Source organism: Vulpes vulpes, chromosome 12 (genome assembly GCF_048418805.1).
Source record: "Vulpes vulpes isolate BD-2025 chromosome 12, VulVul3, whole genome shotgun sequence".
NCBI lineage: Eukaryota > Metazoa > Chordata > Mammalia > Carnivora > Canidae > Vulpes > Vulpes vulpes.
This window is the reverse complement of record NC_132791.1, coordinates 58,620,503-58,640,370: the sequence shown is the minus strand read 5'-3', so window position 1 is coordinate 58,640,370 and position 19,868 is coordinate 58,620,503. Positions and strand designations below refer to the sequence as shown.

Here is a 19,868-nt window from a genome sequence, read left to right as displayed (position 1 = left end):
CTGCCTTGGGCTCCCCTGCTCAGTATGAAGTCTTCTGACATTCTCTCCCTCTGCCCCTCTCCCTACTCTTTCTCTTCATCAAAATAAATAAATAATATATATATATATATATACACACACACTCTTGCGGTGCCTGAGGGGCTCAGTCAGTTGAGCATCCAACTCTCCACTTTGCCTAAGTTCTCTGAGCCCTGAGATCTACCCCCATGTGGGGCTGCCCACTGTGTGTGTGTTGGGGGGAGTGGATAGGGAGTCAGCTTTGATTTTCTCTCTCCCTCTGCCCCTCCCCCCCAAGTGCACAAGTGTGCGCTCTCTCCCTCTCTCTCAAATAAATAAATCTTTAAAAATATATATGTATACACACTCTTGGGACTCCTGGGTGGCACAGTTGGTTGAGCCTCAGACTCTTGGTTTTGGGATCCAGAACTGTGCGACGGGTCCCCATGTCTGGCTCTGCACATAATGTGAGGTCTGCTTGAGACTCACTCTCCCTCTCCCTCTGCCTCTCCTCAGCCCCCTCAAATAAATTAATCTTCAAAAAATACATATATACGCCACTCTCGAAGCAACTGAGTTCATAGGTCTCTCAGTGATTTCCAGCATACCTTCTGAAAATGTTTCTCCTGCTAGTGGCCTTCCACAATGCAGCCAGACATACTAAGTTACTATGCAAAGCCTGTTTTCTTCCCACTGTTTTTGCCCTTTGCTATTCTCTCAACCTGTGAAACTCTTCCTTCCACCTCTGCATTCAAGTTAAAGCTTTATCTGTTCCATCTTTATGGCTCAAATGATTTAACAAATACTCTGGCATGTATCAAACACCTACCAGAAACTATAGTAAGTGCTGGATATACAGGAACGATGCTTTTGTTTATAAATATTAAATTTTTACCTGTTCATCTTTGCATAGCTCCACAATTACCAGCATTGTAGCAGGCTCATGTGACATGAATGAATGAATAAGAAACCTGTGAACACACCTTAGGAGGAGTACACATGGATACTTTGTCCAGCACTGGTAATCTATCAATAGCCCAGCTACTATCTTCATCTACTCCTAGGACTGAAGCACTAATTTCCTTTGTTCTAATTCTCGACAGTTTGTTTTTTTTGTTTTTTGTTTTTTTCCCCTCAGACATTTAACCGAGAATTTAATTCTTCTCCCTTTCTGGCTGCTAGCAAGATTCCTTATACATGTATCTTAACACCACAGTCTTCTTTCTCCTCTCTTCCATTTAATTCAGAAGACATTTACAGATACACTGAATTTTAGAAGCAATGCATAGTGCTCTTGAGGAATGTTAGATTCTTTCTCTTCACTATGTCAACTAGAGAAGTTCAGGGCTGTCTCTCTAAATTAGTTCTAGGAAAATAGACATGAGTAATTGCCTACATTGAGTGGAGATTACATCTCACTCTTCTACCTCCATTTTTCAAAACTGACTTAGCCCTGCCCAATAGGAGGTCAGGAAAAATTATAAGCAATGAATTTTGACGGGGCAGAGCAGGAAGAGATAGAATTAAATGATTCATGAGAGCACATTTCATATATGAAAGAGAATTGAATGAATCATACATAAAAGCGTATATAAAAACTGCAAAGCCCTATAGAAATGTCGATGTACTGACTGAACTCGGGGCACCTTGAAAGTATTCTGTATTAGAAGTGGCAGAGTCTGCAAATAGCCAATCTTGCTTCCAAATGGCTTATCAAAGGCACAGTAGCATGGTGATTAAAGCAAGGACTCTGGAGTCACAGCATTGTAACAAATGAATAGTGCTTATGATGTGATGTCCTCAATGAACGCTAGAAGTCTTCATTCTTCAAAGATAGCTAGCCAGAAGGCAGATGATGTGACCTGAACATGCATGCTTGCCCCAAGGCAGCAATAAATTAGAGAAATCACCACCACCCAGGATACATTTTCATTTTTGCAAATGCAAAACCTGATTTGTCAGAGCATGGGTGAGTGACACTATTGCTCTGGGCAAACTCATTAATCAAGCTCACAAAGAAATGATGCCACAACTACAACGCTGGCATATCATTTAATAGGGAAAATTGTCTTCAGAAAGGACCAACAATTCACATCCTATAATCACTGTATTCTCTCCCAGGATACAAACTACCTATCTGGTTGTTTAATGAGCCCAGAATCAGAAGAGTTATTAGTAAACAATATATGGTTCTAGCTTTTTAAAAAAATTTTCTTAGAAGATTTTATTTATTCGAGACAGAGAAGGGACAGAGGGAGAGTAAGAATCCCAAACTGACTCCACACTGAGCACAGAACCCACCTTCGGGCTTGATCCCACAACCCTGAGATTCTGACCTGCGCTGAAACCAAGAGTTGGTTTCTCAACTAACTGAGCTACCAGAGAGCCTCCTATTCCAGCTTTTAATACCATCAGGCTAAGAGATAAGTCTCCCCAGTGTCTGAAATAAATGATAGATTCAATGCAATCCCAATCAAACACCAGAATTAGCTAGAAGTTCTAAAGTTTAAATGGAAATGCAAAGGATCTAGAATAGCCAAAACAATTTTGGGGAAAAGGAACAAATTTACATTACCTTATTTTAACAATTATTATACAATTGTACAATAATTATAAACCTAAGTAATTGGATAGTATCACATTGGTATAAAGATAGACATAAACATTAGTGGAACAGAATATGGAACCCAGAAAGACTCTTACATGCATAGTCAATTTTCAATAAAGGTGTAAAAGAAATTCAATGAGTAAAGTATGGTCTTTTTGATGAAGTTTTGTACCTATAATTCCATTAGCAGGAAGAGCGGCTGCCCCAGGCCTGTGAGGGGTCACTGATTATACCTGGGAGCCGGGAGGGGTTTGGGGATAGTGTACCCTCTAAGGAATTTTGGAAGCAAGGTTTCCAGGACCTTTAGGGGGCTAGCTATTGTTGTGAAAAGATCACTTAGGACGGTCTAATAAAACCTGAGTCATGAAACCCTTCAGATGTCTATCAGTGGGCCATGCGCTTGGGGGATGATTGCCAACACATATCTTGGGGGTCTAGAGATAAAAGAAATTTTCTAAAGGAATTTTTGTATGTTAAAGTAGGCTTACAGGCTCCTGAGAGTCAGGCTAAGATTGCCTTTTGCCCTTAGCAAAGTATGAACATTGAGGCAGTTGAGTCTGTAGAGGAATGTCACTCTCTCTGTTTCAAGGATTTGTCAATGTGCTTTGTCCTCAGCTACTTCTCTGTTCCCCCATCATTTTCAACAAAGGGTACTAGACTATTGGATAATCAAGCCCCTAAAAATGAACTTGACTTTCACTTCATATTATCTACAATAATGAACTCGAAATGGACCAAGGACCTAAAAGTAAGAACAAAACTCTAAAAGTTCTAGAGGAAAACAATGGAGAAATTATTGAGGATGGGGAGCTGTTCTCTGCATTTTGTAATATTTGGTTGCATCCAACGTAGTAAAATGTTAATTATACCATGAAATTTTACTCCTACCTCACACCACACATGATAAAGTCTAGGGGGATTGTAAGTCTATGTAGGAAAGATAAAACAATAAAGTTGTCTAAGAGTTAGGAGACCTGGAGTCTTTTAAATACTTGAGCTGTGTAATCTCTTTTCATTGTCAAAAAAGGACTGGACTAGGTCTTATTTTTTTTTAAAGATTTTATTTATTTATTCATGAGAGACACAGAGAGGAAGAGAGGCAGAGACACAGGCAGAGGGAGAAGCAGGCTCCACGCAGGGAGCCAGACATGGGACTCCATCCCGGGCCTCCAGGATCACACCCTGGTCTGAGGGCGGCGCTAAACCGCTGAGCCACCCGGGCTGCCCTGGACTAGGTCTTAGATCTTACACTCACATTTCAAAAATCTATATTCATTCATTTTTATGCAGTCTAGAAACTTATCACAAGAAAATAACAAAGCACGGGATCCCTGGGTGGCGCAACGGTTTGGCGCCTGCCTTTGGCCCAGGGCGCGATCCTGGAGACCCGGGATCGAATCCCACGTCGGGCTCCGGGCATGGAGCCTGCTTCTCCCTCTGCCTGTGTCTCTGCCTCTCTCTCTCTCTGTGACTATCATAAATAAATAAAAATTAAAAAAAAAAAGAAAAAAAAGAAAATAACAAAGCAAGTTTGTAAAAAAAAAAATATGTGTTAACTGCAAAATTGGCTACAGCCTAAATGGACACCATCAGAGACTAAATAAATGACGGTACGACTATGCAACTGAATGCGAGGTAGTCATAAAAAAGAAGCTAGATCTTTCTATTTTGGTACAGAAAGGTGTCCAGGATAAATTTTTTCTCTTTAAAGTTTTTCCAAAAAAAATTTTTTTTAAATAAATACGCTCTACCTCCCCAAAGTGGGGTGGGAACTCACAATTCCAAGATCCAGTCTCATGCTCTATTGACTGAGCCAGCCAGGCACCTCTATTGCTTCTTTAAAAAAAAAAAAAAATCAGATTACAGAATAGTAAAAAGTACAAATAATACCCTTTAGGTAAAAAAAAAAATCCATAAATATTTCTTCATCACCTGTTATATTTAATGAGTCAGCGAGCTCAACACTGGAGACAAACACCAATAAATAAGACAGACATTCCAGTGGAGAAAAAAGACAAATAAAACAAATATGCATATGACTATGGATGCCATGAAGAAAAATAAGCGTTCAAGACGGACAGTAGAGGATCTGGTTTCGGTGAGGGGGGTCGAAAGAGGCCTCGCCAAGAAGGTGGCATTCAATGGAAACGGAATCATGTAAGGGAACAACCTGCGCAAAGACTGGGGTGTCGAGGGTCGTCCAGAGGAGGTTGCAGAGGAAAAGCAACCGCAGAAGCCTTGAAGGCAGGAAGGACCAAGGATGCCTGGGGGACGGCGTGAGCACCGGGGCGGCCTGCAGCCGAGCTCGACACGAGTGGACGGCTGCAGGCGCCTTGCGGAGAACTCGGAAGGCAGGAGTTACCGAGCGGCGCGAAGTCCCCGGGAGGTCCGAGCAGGGCAACCACCTCGGCTGCTGTCTGAAAGGCTCTGCAAGAAGCTACGCGAAGAGTGGATTGTGCAGAAGCAAGAACGCCAGGCAAGAAAGCCCGTGCGGAGCATCTCGCTGAGGATATGGGAAGCCGAGGGAGGAATCCCCGACGCCCGCTCTCCATGCACCGCTTTCGGTCGGCTCGGAAAAAAACAAAGTTCGGGAGAAAACGCGCCCAAGCGCTGGGGAAACAGGAGACTGGTTTTCCCGGAGCCGTGCACGCGGCGCGCAGCTCGCAAGGATGCTGCGCGGCCCCCGAGGCGGGCGCAGGCTGGCGCCGCGGCCCCGCGCGGGGGCGCCCGAGCAGCCGCGGCCGCCGCCCCGCCCGCCGCCCCGCCGGAAGTGCTCTCCCGCCGCGCCCCGCCCCGCCCCGCCCCGCCTCGCCCCGCCCCGCCGCGCCGGGCCACGCCGCGGGAAGATGGCGCAGGACGCCGGCGACATGGAGGATGGGCAGCTTTCCGACTCGGACTCCGACATGACGGTCGCACCGAGCGACCGGCCGCTGCAGGTGCCGGTGAGTGCGGACGGCCCGGCGGCGGGCAGTTCGGGGCCGGGAGCCGGGAGCGGTGAGCGGCGGGCGGCGGGAGTCCCCGGCCGGGCGGGGCGCGCGGGCCTCGGGGCCGGGGGCGGGGGGGGGGGGCGCAGGCCCGTCGGAACCCGGACCCGGCCTCTCGCGAGGCGTGCGGCCGTCTCTCCGCCCGTGACTGTGTGCGGCTCCGGGTTTTCTGGGCCTCCGGGCTGCCCCCGCCGTGGGCTGGGTCGGTAGGTGGTTCCGGCCTCGCAGGTTTGCTGCAACCGCAGAACCTGGGGGACGGCGGGCAGAAACGCCGCGGGCGCCCCTTCCCGCCCTGAGCCGGTAGGGAGACCGGAAAGCGGGGGATGGAGTTCCTCGTTTGCTTGGGGGCCTGGTTTTCCAGGATCCCATCAGACCTGGCTTCGCCGTGCAACAATGTGGCACCGGGTTTCGTATTCCCTTCCCGGTTTTCCAGAAGGGGGGTTTGTCTTGATGGCCCTGCGGAGGGGCGGACGCCCAGGGCGGGCCTCGTGCGGGCCTCGTGCGGGCTGCCGGCGTTCGAAAACTGGCGCCGCCGCCGTGTGACCAGTGGCAGGTGATGGAGCCTCGGGCCCCAATTTGTATGAAGAGGAGTGATGAGTCCGCCACTGATAGGGTGTCTGTAGGGATGCCGTGAGCCGTACAGTGAACAGGAATGCCTGGCAACTCTTAAATGCCTCTTTAAGATGACTTAAAGAGGATGACTGCCTCTTTATGGACTTAAATCACCCCCTCCTGCCTCCGTGTCCAGCACACAATAGGAGCATAGCAAACACTTCGTTTGGTACAACGAAGAAAAGATGTACCTTTTCTTCCCCCCCCCCTTTTTTTAAAGATTTTATTTCTTTTTTTTTATTTAAAAAAAATTTTAAGCTTATTTATTTATTTTTTATTGATTTATGATAGTCACAGAGAGAGAGAGAGGCAGAGACATAGGCAGAGGGAGAAGCAGGCTCCATGCAGGGAGCCCGACGTGGGACTCGATCCCGGGTCTCCAGGATCGCGCCCTGGGCCAAAGGCAGGCGCCAAACCACTGCGCCACCCAGGGATCCCGATTTTATTTCCTTAAGGGAAAGAGAGAGAGGGGAGGCAGAGAGAATCCCAAGCCCACTCGGCGCTAAGGTGGAGAGCCCAAGGTAGGGTTTGATTTCATGACCCTGAGATCATAACCTGAGCCCAAACCTAGAGTTGTCTGCCTAACTGTGCCACCCAGACGCCCCCCAACGTGTTCGTCTTAGGAAATTGATAGGAAGGTTTCAGTTTGGGTTTTCAGTCTTTTCCATAAATTGACCCATGACTTGGTAAACTTAATGCTATGGACTGCGCAGGTTTAAAAGTAGTATGTTAGGGGTTTTTACCCATAGTTAGGTATCTACTCTCAAAAGAGTGTGGTCACTAAACTGTGTAAAGGAAGTGGGATGTGTCCAGATGCTAGAAAGGCATGTTTGGAAAGAAAGGAAACATACTGGGTTAACCTTTAAAATAAAACTTGTCAGTTATCTTAGCAAAATAGGGTTTATTCTGGAACAACAGAGAATCGCAGCTTTGAACTAGCAAGCTAGGGCAAAACCATAGACAAATGGGAAACTATGAAGAATGCTCTTTTATAGAAGAAGGGGAGGAATTGAGAAGGGCTGTAAAAAAAAAAAAAAGTTCATTGGAGTAAACTGAGAGTTTAAAGTATGGTGCCCTTTCACTGGCTGTGTTGGGACAGTCTCATTGGTTGGGCTGTTGTCAGACTGGAAGAAAATCTTCCTCTTGCTGTGGTAGGAAGGTATGGGCTTCTTCCCGCCGGAGATGCAATGCCAGGTCTTTTCCTTTGATAGCGCAGGAGAACTCCTCCTTCCAGCCCATTGACTCCTATTTAGTGACGTTCCTTTTTTAATTTTCACAACTGCTACTAACAGTTACTGTGCATGTCGTTTTCAAATATTCTGACGATAACTGAAAACATTCTGACGTGGGAATTAAGACCTTTGATAAGTTTTTAGAAAGAGGCTTTAGAACTAAGTTCTGTATTCGCTTTAGAAATAAGAATTTGTGGTTTTGAAATGGCAAATTCCATGTGGAACTTTAGAAAAGTAGGGAGTGGATTGGTTTCAGGGATTCATTGAGGATTGTTCTGCTTTGGTGGTCCAGCTGAATTCTTAAATAATTTTTTTTTTTTTAATAAAATAGCACGTGGTAGGTGGAGTTAATGTGTTTCTTGGAATTTACTGTATTTCCTTTCATTTACAGAAAACACTAGGTGGGGACAGCACCGTGAGACCCTTCCAGGGTACTGCAACACCATGTGTACCAGTATCACATTATCGAACTGTTAAAAGCGTGGATTCAAGTGAAGAGAGTTTTTCTGATTCAGATGATGATAGCTCCCTTTGGAAGCGCAAGCGACAGAAATGTTTTAACCCTCCTCCAAAGCCAGAGCCTTTTCAGTTTGGCCAGAGCAGCCAGAAACCTCTTGTTGCTGGAGGAAAGAAAGTTAACAATATATGGGGTGCTGTGCTACAAGAACAGAATCAAGATGCAGTGGCTACTGAACTTGGTATCTTGGGAATGGAGGGTACTATTGACAAAAGCAGACAATCTGAGACTTACAATTATTTGCTTGCTAAGAAACTTAAGAGGGAATCTCAAGAACATACAAAAGAGTTAGACAAAGAGCTGGATGAATATATGCATGGTGGCAAAAAAATGGGATCAAAGGAAGAGGAAAATGGGCAAGGTCATCTCAAACGGAAACGACCTGTCAAAGACAGACTAGGGGACAGACTAGAAATGAACTATAAAGGCCGGTATGAGATCACAGAGGATGATGCGCAAGAGAAAGTGGCTGATGAAATTTCTTTCAGGTGAGCATTAAAATTTGGCCTACAAATGAGCACTTGATGAACTGTCTTCCGCTTATAGGAAATAAAATAATTCCAAATGCATGAAGGGTGATGTTTCTTTTTGAGTTTTTTTAATTTTAGGAATGGGCCTACTTGGTTATAGGAATGTATCTGTATTTCCTTAAATTGGGAGACCTAAGAAAATAATGAATTTTGAAAGCTTTTATGATTTTTTTTTTTTTTTTTTTTTGCTTTTAATGAACTTTTGGTGACTCTTGCCATTTAGTGCTTTGGAGCTCTTTAGATCAAAGCATATCTTTTTCAATCATGGGTTTTGGGTTTTGTTTGTTTTTAGTGATTTCAAACATTCATGGACATTTATAACTTTATTGAGGCATCTTGTACACATGATAAAGTGACCCACTTTGGGTATTGATTGCGTAGTAAATTTATCAGTTTTAAAACCATCACCATAGACCACTTTTAAAAACATTTCCATCACCTTAATAGATCCATCCTGACCATATTCCCATTTAAAGTTATTCTTTGTTTCTATCCCAGATAACTGCCAACCTACTTTCTCTTGGGATGAATTTGCATTTTCTGGGTATTTTGTAATAATGGAATCATACAGTATGTGGTCTGTGTGTGAAATGTTTTTGAGATTTGTCCATTTTGTAGTAGACATCATTACTTACTATTCTTATTTATATACATATAAAAATGTCCATATTATTATTCCACCTTTTGACTATTATGAATAATGCTCTATGAGCTTTGACATGCAGATACTAGGACGTGTATTTTAAATTTTCCTGGATAAGTACCTAGAAGTTGAATTTCTTGGTACATGGTAAATTGATACTTCTTTTTTATTTTCTTTTAACAAGTACAATTTTAACTTTTTCTTAGCTCTAAGTCATTAATGAACAGTATCACAGATTTGAAAACATATATGGTTCAAGAGTAATATTGCTGGTATGGAAACAAGTATTTAGTTTTCAGGCCAGCCTGTCAATGGTAGGACTGGACTTTTAACCTACACAGTGAGTTTGGAATTTGAGTGTTGGAAAGGAATTTAGAGATTTTGTAAACCAAAATGTTCACTTTACAGATAAGGAAACTATGACCCCATAGTTAATATGGCTTGTCCAGGGATGCCTGGGTGGCTCAGCGGTTGAGTGTCAGCCTTCGGCTCAGGGCCTGATCCTGGAGTACTGGGATCAAGTCCTGCATCGGGCTCCCTGTGGGTAGCCTGCTTCTCCCTCTGCCTGTGTTTCTGCCTCTCTCTGTGTGTCTCTCATGAATAAGTGAGTATAATCTTTAAAAAAAAAAAAAAAATACAGCTTGTCCAAAGTCACAATTTTAAGTCCTATTTGGAACTAAACCTCATTTTGTTCCTAGTCTAGTGCTGTTTTCCAAATAATGCACTGCCTTTTGTTGAAAAGGAGCAAGGAAGCTAGGTCTAGTTGGAGAACTGGTACAGCTTCCATATTAATCATCCCTCATTTCTGTGGAATGTGGACTGTACGTTAGAAGTGTTACTTATGCTTTCTGTGTGTTTACTTCTCAATGGTAAGATGAAAATAAGTACCTACTTCTGTTGAGACAATTAACTGAGATAATGCATGCAAAGTTTTTAGGATTGTGCTGATCCTACAGTAAGTCATCAGTAAATTATTATTTTTTTTAAAGATTTTATTTATTTATTCATGAGAGACAGAGAGAGAGACACAGAGACATAGGCAGAGGGAGAAGCAGGCTCCATGCAGGGAGCCCGACGCAGGACTCAATCCCGGGACTCCAGGATCACGCTGTGGGCCAAAGGCAGGTGCTAAACCGCTGAGCCACCCAGACGTCACGTCATCAATAAATTAAATGATAGTTTGTTCTGTAGCAGAGAGCCTGAGAAAGATCATATCCACTTTAAAGCTCCCACACGTCTCTGGAGTTAGGAGAATCAACTTCTAGGCCTAATAATTGAAATCATAATGTATGTTTGTTGCCTGTTTTGACAAGAGTGGACTTAACTTCTTTTGCTTTTAGGCCTGCATTTCCCTTTCTGGATGTGCACATTCGTTTTGAAATTCATCATAATCCATTACGGCAAAATGAAAAGGCCAGTTGTGAGACTTGAGATGGAACCTTGAGTTCACTGTCTCCTTGGTGACTGAGGGTAGAGGTCTTGTCATGTCAGTGACTCTAAGGTTAAATACTAAAGATTTCAAAGCAGATGTTACCAGAATAGGATTTTGATTCCACTTAGGGACTAAACTGAAGACAAAGGTACATTTCTTCAACTTTATACAACAAATAAAGAGATTAACATTGCTTTACTGGAATTGCTCTTTATCAGGTTGCAGGAACCAAAGAAAGATCTGATAGCACGAGTAGTGAGGATAATTGGGAACAAAAAGGCGATTGAACTTCTGATGGAAACTGCTGAAGTTGAACAAAATGGTGGCCTTTTTATAATGGTAAGATTTACTGCTTTGTTGTTTCCATTTTATATTGTGTTTTATGTGTTTTTTTTTTTTAAACAAAATAACTTGTCTCTGTAGGATCTCTTATTTATCAGTGTGTTACAGTGTGGTTCAGATTTCAGAAAACTGAATTTAAAAATTCTATATAGTTTGTTTTTCCAATTATTACTTACCTTACAAAAGCCATACATAAATTTGTCCCATTAGTATACAGTCAACAGCAGATCTCTTATAGAATTCATTGAGACTACAGGCTCAAATTTGAGGAAAACAGTCTGGAGGGGACTTGAAAACTAAAATTTTAACAATACAGGTTTTGGAGTTTGCAATACCTTCTTTTGAATTCTGGGCTTGCAACTTACTAGGTATGAGATTTGGCTAAATTATTTGGCTTCTCAGAGAGCGTCTTGTTCAAAGGTGCAAACTGGGGACTAATCCTATGTTATAAGGATTGAGCAGGATGATGTGCATGACATACTTAGCACAGTGTGCCCAGCCCGTAGTTACATGACGAACCCACATGTTGCTTTTGGTTTGTTTAATTCATGGATTCTTAAAAATTGGTTCTGGGACCAAAAAAAAAACAAAAAACAAAAAAACCACACACACAAAAACCCACATGTATATGGTTTGTTTAATTCATGGATTCTTAAAAATTGGTTCTGGGACCAAAAAAAAAAAAAAAAAAAAAAAACCACACACACAAAAACCCACATGTATATGTATAAAGCACAGATATATATATACAGTGTATCTGTGAGTATTAAAGTTCAATGGGTGATAGAGTGGATAGGAAAAGGTGGGGTGGATAGGAAAAAATCTGCAAAGGCTCCTGGGGTAGGGGAAACTACAGTAAACAAAAGGCTTGAGAAACACTTTAGTGTTTGTTTTCCTTTACACTTTGCCATTTTCCTTTCCGATGTTTTAACTGAAGTATGGTTGACATAAAATTTTAGCTGTATAACTGTGATTTGATAATTATACACCTTACAGAAAAGCTCACCACAATGAGTATAGTTATCAGCTATCTCCATACAGAGTTACTACGATTTTTTTAAAAAATTTTTATTTCTTTATTTGAGAGGGAGAGAGAGCATGAGTGGTGGGGAGGAGCTGAGGGAGAGAAGCTGACTCTGCTGAGGAGGAAGCGTGAATCCTAGGACCCTGAGATCATGACCTGAGCCTCAGGCAGACAGTTAACCTACTGGGCCACCAGGCGCCCCAAAAGTTATTACAATATTATTGACTATATTCCCTATGCTGTATTTTCCATCCCTGTGACTTTATTTTGTCACTAGAAGTTTGTACCTGTTAAACCCTTTCACTTATTTTGCTTGTTCCCCCACTTCCTGCCCGTCTGGAAACCACCAGTTTATTCTCTGTATTTAATGACTCTGTTTTTGGATTTTTGGTAAGCAAGTTTGTTTGGGTTTTTAGGTTCCATATATGTGAATTCATCTGGCATTTGGCTTACTCTTTTCTGACTTATTTCACTTAGTATAATATTCTCTACGCCCATCCATGTTGTTGTAAATGGCAAGACTTCATCCTTTTTTATAGCTGAGTGGTAGTTCATCATACATATATATGACCTTTATAATGTGATATGTGTGTGTGTGTATATATATATATATCTCTATAATCTTTGTCCGTCATTGGACATTTAAGTTGCTTCCATATTTTGGCTATTTTAAATAATACTGTAGTAAATATAGGGGTGCATATGTTTTTTCAAATCAGTGTTTATGCTTTCTTTGGGTGAATACCCAGCAGTGGATTGCTGAATCATATGGTATTTCTATTTTGAATTTTTTGAGGAAACTTCATACTGTTTTCCATAATGGCTATCCAGTTTACGGTCCCACCAGCAATGCACCAAAATTCCCTTTTCTCCATATTCTCACCAACATTTGTTTTTTTCTTTTTTTTTCTTTTTTAACATTTGTTTTTTCTTGTCTTTATACTAGTCACTCTGAAAGATGTGAAGCAAGAAACACTTCACTGTTTGAGAATGGCAGAAAGAGCACTACTTTGGTTAGGGCCAGATCACAGGCAGTGGTATTTTATCCCATACAGTGGTTTTGGAGATCTCATTTAATTCAGCTTTCACCACAAGGTGAGGATGAAGTTTGAATGGCATCTTCTTTGCTCCTCATGAATCTGAAAAGTAACATCACATGAGAGTAATAAATCAATATTATGTTATGGAAATGAAGAGAAAAGAGACCAGTTAGAATTGATAGCACTGGCTGAGGAAATAGCTTGTGAACATAGATTCTGTAGAAGTCAAAACAGGGTTGCCTGGGTGGCTCGGTTGGTTAAGCCTCTGCCTTGGGCTCAGGTCATCATCCCGGAACTCTTGTCACTAGAAGTTTGTACCTGTTAAACCCTTTCACCTATTTTGCTTGTTCCCCCACTTCCTGCCCATGGGGGAACTACATTGGACTATCTGCTAAGCAGGGACCTGCTTCTCCCTCTCTCTCTGCCTCTCCCCCTGCTGTGCTCGCTTGCTCTCTTTCTCTCTCTCTGTCAAATAAACAAATCTTTAAAAAATTCAAAACAGAAGTTGACAACAAAACAAATTACAATAATCATGAATGTCCTGGCACCTTTGTCACTGCTAAGGTACTTAGCTTTTTGTTTAGTTGAACAGAAAGTTTTAGATTCGTTAGTATCTTAATACTGTAATGATAAAAGTTTCTCTTGTAGTGAGCTAGTGTTGGAATGGTACAAGTCCAAATTCACTTTCTTTTAATGGACATTTTTCTTGTATGATTATTTATTGCTGTGTGCTATGCACTGTTCTGGACAACAACAATCTTACATTGTAGTTGGCAGTGGGAAGGAGACAATATATAAAGAATAAATATATCTTCAGGTGTTTTAGAAAGTGATAAATACCATGTTAAAAGATAGATCACAAAAAAAAAAAAAGATCATGTGGAGGGATGGAGAAGAGAGGAGGATTTTGCAGTTAAACTGTGGTATCAGGGTAGATCTTATTATTTCTTTAGGTACCTATCTGTTTAAAAGATGCTTTTAGACTATTCATAGGAAGAGTCTATACAGTATCCTTTTCTGTTTCTTTTCGTAGAATGGTAGTCGAAGAAGAACACCAGGTGGAGTTTTCCTGAATCTCCTGAAAAATACTCCTAGTATTAGCGAGGAACAAATTAAGGTAAAAATTATAGTATCCTTGACTTCTAAGATCTATCATAATTTCATTTCTTTTTTTTCCCATAATTTCATTTCTGCTTCATATTCTATTAAATCCCCATCACGTGTTCTGCCTTAAATTGACCAATTCTGTCATTGTCTCATTTCAAGTAAAACGTATGCCTCCTCTTTGTTCCCTTTACAAGCCAAGGTCACAATTTCCTTTATGTCCATTTTCCTGGTCTTTTAGCCCGCCATTATTTTTACTACCCTCCTACAATCTCTTATTAATGAAAAATTTCAAACATGCAGGATAGATGAAAGAATAATAGGATGACTTCATGCACTTAGATTTAGGGGTTGTTAGTATTTTGAGATTCTTACCTTAGAGTTGTTTTTCTGTACCATTTGGTAATAAGTAGCAAAAATCATGTCACTCGGCCCTAATTATTTCAATAAGTATCTGTTTACAATAAGGACAATTTCCTATATAGCTTCACCTAAGAGAAAAATAAACAATTTCATAGTATCATCTAATACCTAGACCTTATTCCAGTTTCCTGAGTTGTCCCAAGAAAGTGTTGTCTACCTTTTTGCCTCCTCCAAACCCAGATACTATCTAGATTTCCACATTTCATTTGTTGTATCTTATTTGAGCTTTTTAATTCCCCGTTTTCTGCAATGATTTAGACCTTTTGAAGAGTCTTGAGATGGTTACCTAATAGAATGTACCACATTCTGGTCATTGTCTCCTCATGAATTTGTTTTATTCATTCCTCTGTCTCCAGTAGTTCTTAGAAACTAGAAGCTAAAAAAAAAGAAGCTAGAAGCTAGATTGGACAATATTAATCATTTTTGCATTCTAGTAAAGAAGGTCCAATATGGGAGTTCTTTTACAGTGTGAGATTTTCACAGCTCAGAATTTATCTTTTAATTTGTGAATTAAGGAACATGATTGCGTTTAGCAGATACAATCAAGATTGAGAACTTGCTTCTTGCATAGGAAAGAGGTGGTACGAAGACAACACAGATACCGTGAGCAGCTTTATTCTCTGTGTTGTAAAAGTAGGTAGTATAGGACAGAGAATGTAGTTTAGCCATTTATAAGGCTAATGAAGACAAATAAATAAAAGCCACTTCTCTTGAGCTTACATTCTGTGTGAGTTTATTTTGCAGCTGCTGAATGTTAGGTTCTTTTCCTTCGAGTTTTCAGGCTGTCCACGTCCAGTTATTTTTTTAAATCTTTATTGAAATTCCTACAGGAAATGTTACTGTTATTGCACATTTGAAATCTCTAGTCCACAACTGCCCTTTTTTCCTCATTGGAACAATGACTTTGATAAATATGTAACAATGTAATTTTCTGTGGGGACACACCTATTGAGTAGAACAGAGTTTACTGCTTACTTCTCCTTCTTCACCCGGTATAATCCCTAACAAAAAGTGTACACTGAAAAGGAGCATTATTCTAGGTAATATTAAATATTAATAGTAAAATATCATGCTTTTCAGAGAAATAGGATGATGTGATAAAAAGAATTCTCTAACTTTCAAAATTTGGGTATTTTTTTGTTTTAAGATTTTACTTATTTATTCATGAGAGACACAGAGAAGCAGAAACATAGGCAGAGGGAGAAGCAGGCCCCCAGTAGGGAGCCTGATGTGGGACTTGATCTTTGGACCCAGGATCACACCCTGAGCTGAAGGCTAATGCTCAACCGCTGAGCCACTCAGGTGTCCCAAGGTTTTAATGTTAGTAGTTTATGTTAAGTTACCAGAAACTTTGCATTATAGCAACAAACTTTTGGAAATCTAGTAATATAGGAGTGTTGACCAAGGGGGACATTTTAAAAATGACTATGTTGTAGCCTCTACTTTTGTGAAGCACTTTTAAGAAAAAGAGAAAAATGAAATAATGTCAAATTTTTTAAAAAGGCAAAGTACAAATTTAGAACAAAAAGGAAGCATGGGACAATTAATTGATACGTAAATCTGTTCCAGGGGATTATAAATGTTTTGGCTTAGAAGATTTTTCTGTGTTTTTCCAAATTTTCTTCATGTGCATGGATTGAGTACTTTTGTTATTAGAGGAAACTCTAATCCCCTGGAGCAGATTGAGAACCTATGGAAAGCCACTCCTTTTTAATAGAGCTTGATGTCTTTAGAGGGAAAAGGGAAACATTATAATTCTGCTTAGTATTGCCAAGGATTGTACTACTTAGAATTGTTCTTATCGAGATGTTTGGATGTGCTTCCCCGTGAGATGGAAATACTTCCCCTTGCAGCTTCTTTTGGATCTCTCCTCTGTTAGGGTAAGTAGACTGTGTTGAAAAAATTGTGCACTGTCATACTTCTGTGAAGGCAACACAGTAGGCTTTAAGAATGTGAATTTGGAGAACTAATATATGAGCTTACACTTTTTACTTTTCACGCGTTAGCTCTGCAATCTTGTGCCTTACTTTCCTTGTCCCATTATAGTGTACGCACTGCTGAAGCAGGCACTCTCGCTTTCCTCATCTGTGAAGAAGGGTAATACCCACTTCATAAGGTTCTGGTGAGAATGAAGAATCTTTAGTGCAATGCTTGGCATATAAATGTGCTCATTCAGTAAATGATACCTACCTGAAGTCCCTTTTTTTTTTTTTTTTTTAATTTTTATTTATTTATGATAGTCACAGAGAGAGAGAGAGAGGCAGAGACACAGGCAGAGGGAGAAGCAGGCTCCATGCACCGGGAGCCCGACGTGGGATTCGATCCCGGGTCTCCAGGATCGCGCCCTGGGCTAAAGGCAGGTGCTAAACCGCTGCGCCACCCAGGGATCCCTGAAGTCCCTTTTTTTGTCCTTCTTCCACTTACACATGTACCCTCCTTCTCCACCCCCAGCCTTGTCATTTCTTTAGCAAATACTTCTATTCCTCCTTCTATCAAAGCATTCATCTTCTGAAACTTTCCCTTGTCCTCTTAGTTTCAGTGTTCTTACTCCTTCCTCTGCTGATTCTGTACATTGCTTGTAACTATTTAGCATAAATTATAGGGGAGGGCCCCTTTATTTCACCATTCTCCACATTGCTTTTTTTTTTTAAATATGGATTTTTTAAAAAAAATTTTTATTTATTTATGATAGTCACACAGAGAGAGAGAGGCAGAGACACAGGCAGAGAGAGAAGCAGGCTCCATGAAACGGGAGCCCGACGTGGGATTAGATCCCGGGTCTCCAGGATCGTGCCCTGGGCCAAAGGCAGGCGCCAAACCGCTGCGCCACCCAGGGATCCCTCCACATTGCTTTTTATAAACAAGAAGGATTTGTGATTTGTGCGCTTTAAGAATATCAGAGGGACTGACCTCGTTATAGCTTTTAATAGTCCCTTCCCAGAAGATCAGAGACTGTCAGAAGTGTGTTCTGCCTCTCCTGGCCTCTGTTATAAGCCTTTGAACCTTCTCTGCCCTAGCATAGTCATTTTGGCCTTCTCTCTAGATTCCTGGCCTCCTTTTCTTTTTGTGCTGTCTGAAATTACACTTCTGTCATATCAAGGTTCCCAGATGTCATTTTACGTTTTTCCATGTAGTAGTCTACTGAAATGCGTTTTCTTGAGCATCTCTCGTCCACTGGTGATTTGCTTCTTGGAGGACATTTGGCAATGCCTGGAGATGTATTTGGTTGTCACAGTTGGGGGGGAGGGGTCTATGCTAATAGATCTCTATCTATTAGGCCAAGTATGCTGCTAAGCATCCTGCAGTGCACATAGCAGACTGCCACAGCAGTGATCGAGCTGGAGATTTCAGATTGCCAAGGTGCAAATACTATACTAACAATTTCATTTTTCTTCTATAAAATCCATTTTCTACATCCTGGGATATATCCCAATGCTGACTATATTATTTTTATGCCTCATCGTATAAGTTTTTGACAGATTTACAGTCTTCATGTTAATTACAGTAATTTTTTTTCAGGGATGGATTTTTTTTCATTGTGTAGGTTATGTGATCATACTTAGTCACACTCTTCAGGCATGGCTTGGTTTCTTAGCATGTGCAGTCATGTATGCTTATGATGACATTTCAAAGTTAGTAAACCAAAGAATTCATTTTGTTGTGACAAATTATATTTTATTTAAATCCTGAGCAACATGATTTCTCTACCGTATCTTCCCATTTAGGAAACCTGGATATATAGAGATGGGTTATGCTTGAATAAGCATGGGCCCTGGAACTGACATGAGGTTGAGTTTGAATTACAGCTTCATCCTCTATTTGCAGTGGAGACTTATCTGCTGTCTTGGATTCAGTGTCTTATTAGGAGTCTAATAATATTTGTTTTTTTGTGAGAAATGGAGATGATGAACATAAATCTAGGGCCTGCCTTCTAATAAATGTTAAGTAAATGGTAGTTTTTACTTCAAATCCTTTCTTTATTGTAGGACATTTTCTACATTGAAAATCAAAAGGAGTATGAAAATAAAAAGGCTGCTAGAAAGCGGAGAACACAAGTGTTGGGAAAAAAGATGAAACAAGCTATTAAAAATCTAAATTTTCAAGAAGATGATGATACATCACGAGAAACTTTCGCGAGTGATACGAATGAGGCCCTGGCCTCTCTGGACGAGCCTCAGGAAGGCCACGGGGAGACAAAATTGGACCCAGAAGAAGCCATTGAGGTTGATCATTCTAATGATTTGGACATCTTTTAGTATATTTGGAGGAATAAGCCTTTCTAGAATTACTTGTAATAAGCCATTTCTACTGAGATTGCTTTGTTTTACTTTGCACTGATAAACATAAAAATCTGGAGAGAAAGAACTGTTGTCTTGTTTAAAGTTGAATTTGTGGGGCGATGAATGTTATGGATAGAAATATTTCTCATGTCTCACAAAATACTTTATAATATAGCAGAGAATTTAATTTCTCAGTCTGTGCATGTGTTAGTTATTACTAGTTGATAATTATTTCTGTCTAGGTCATTATGACATGCCATTCAAAAATTTATTCTCTTTTTCTGATTAATCCTCGCAAGTGAATTATGATTGGTTTCAAAACATTCCATTAAAAGATCCTAATAAGACACATAAGTTGTTAAGATTACAGATGTGCTCAAATTTAGTTTTTCTGTGTTCTAATAAGAACTTTTAGGCAGTTTTAAGGACAGAGACTAAAAATTAAAATAATTTTATACTGATGGCTCTTACCACTTAGCCAGAAGTAAATTAACATTGGAAGCTTTTCAAAGAAGTTTTGGCTCTTAACTTTGTTTGTTACTTCTTTTTAATTATTCGATCATATACTAAATGTTGAATGTGATCCATACCTGTGCAATTACCATGGATGTTAAAAAACTTGACAGTGGTTGCCTGCCTAAGACTGTTTGTTTTACCTTATGTTAAGGAAGTTGGGTATTAAAAATGTTACATCTGCCTGAAGTGTCAAATTATTCGTTTTTATTGAAGGACAGAAAGGTAGTGAAGATGCTCTGAGAGTTCACTATAGTTTATAAAATAGGTTAAGCAAAAATATGTAGGAAGCAATTATAAATTCTTTACAGACCACACTTAAAGTCTTTCTGTAGTTCCTGGAATATATAGTCATTGAAGTTGGATCTAAGGGTGTAAGTGGGAAAATAAGAAGAAAATGGCTTTTGGTTGCTTTTTATTCTTAAAGAATGCACAAATAAAATTGGATTTTGGGCAGTCCTTAATGAGCTTCAAGTGACTTTTTTTTTTTTTTTTTTTAACATTTATTTATTTAAGTATTCTCTACACCCATCCTGGGCTTGAATTCCAGACCCAGAGAATACAAATCTCATGCTTCTCTGACTGAG

The 19,868-nt window shown here is 40.5% G+C and overlaps 1 protein-coding gene across 2 annotated transcripts; it reads left to right on the top strand.

The window, feature by feature from the left end:
* The first annotated feature begins 5,391 nt into the window (after positions 1-5,391).
* On the top strand, positions 5,392-19,745 carry PHAX (phosphorylated adaptor for RNA export). Of its 2 annotated transcripts, XM_072728668.1 has the most exons (5): positions 5,392-5,547; positions 7,825-8,438; positions 10,774-10,894; positions 13,995-14,078; positions 18,475-19,745. In XM_072728668.1, the coding sequence occupies exons 1-5, from the start codon at positions 5,452-5,454 to the stop codon at positions 18,742-18,744; spliced, it is 1,185 nt and encodes a 394-aa protein (XP_072584769.1). In that variant the 5' UTR covers positions 5,392-5,451; the 3' UTR covers positions 18,745-19,745. The 2 variants fall into 2 exon arrangements, with proteins under 2 accessions (XP_072584769.1, XP_072584770.1); XM_072728669.1 differs by lacking the exon at positions 13,995-14,078 and having other exon boundaries at positions 5,418-5,547.
* The last annotated feature ends 123 nt before the right edge of the window (positions 19,746-19,868 follow it).

What these genes read in the sequence shown, in the direction of transcription:
- PHAX (XM_072728668.1), top strand. Translation starts at nt 5,452, where the DNA reads ATGGCGCAGGACGCCGGCGACATGGAGGATGGGCAGCTTTCCGACTCG. An exon ending in GCTGATGAAATTTCTTTCAG is followed by an intron (nt 8,439 to 10,773) that starts GTGAGCATTAAA and finishes GCTCTTTATCAG; the next exon opens with GTTGCAGGAACCAAAGAAAG. An exon ending in TTAGCGAGGAACAAATTAAG is followed by an intron (nt 14,079 to 18,474) that starts GTAAAAATTATA and finishes TCTTTATTGTAG; the next exon opens with GACATTTTCTACATTGAAAA.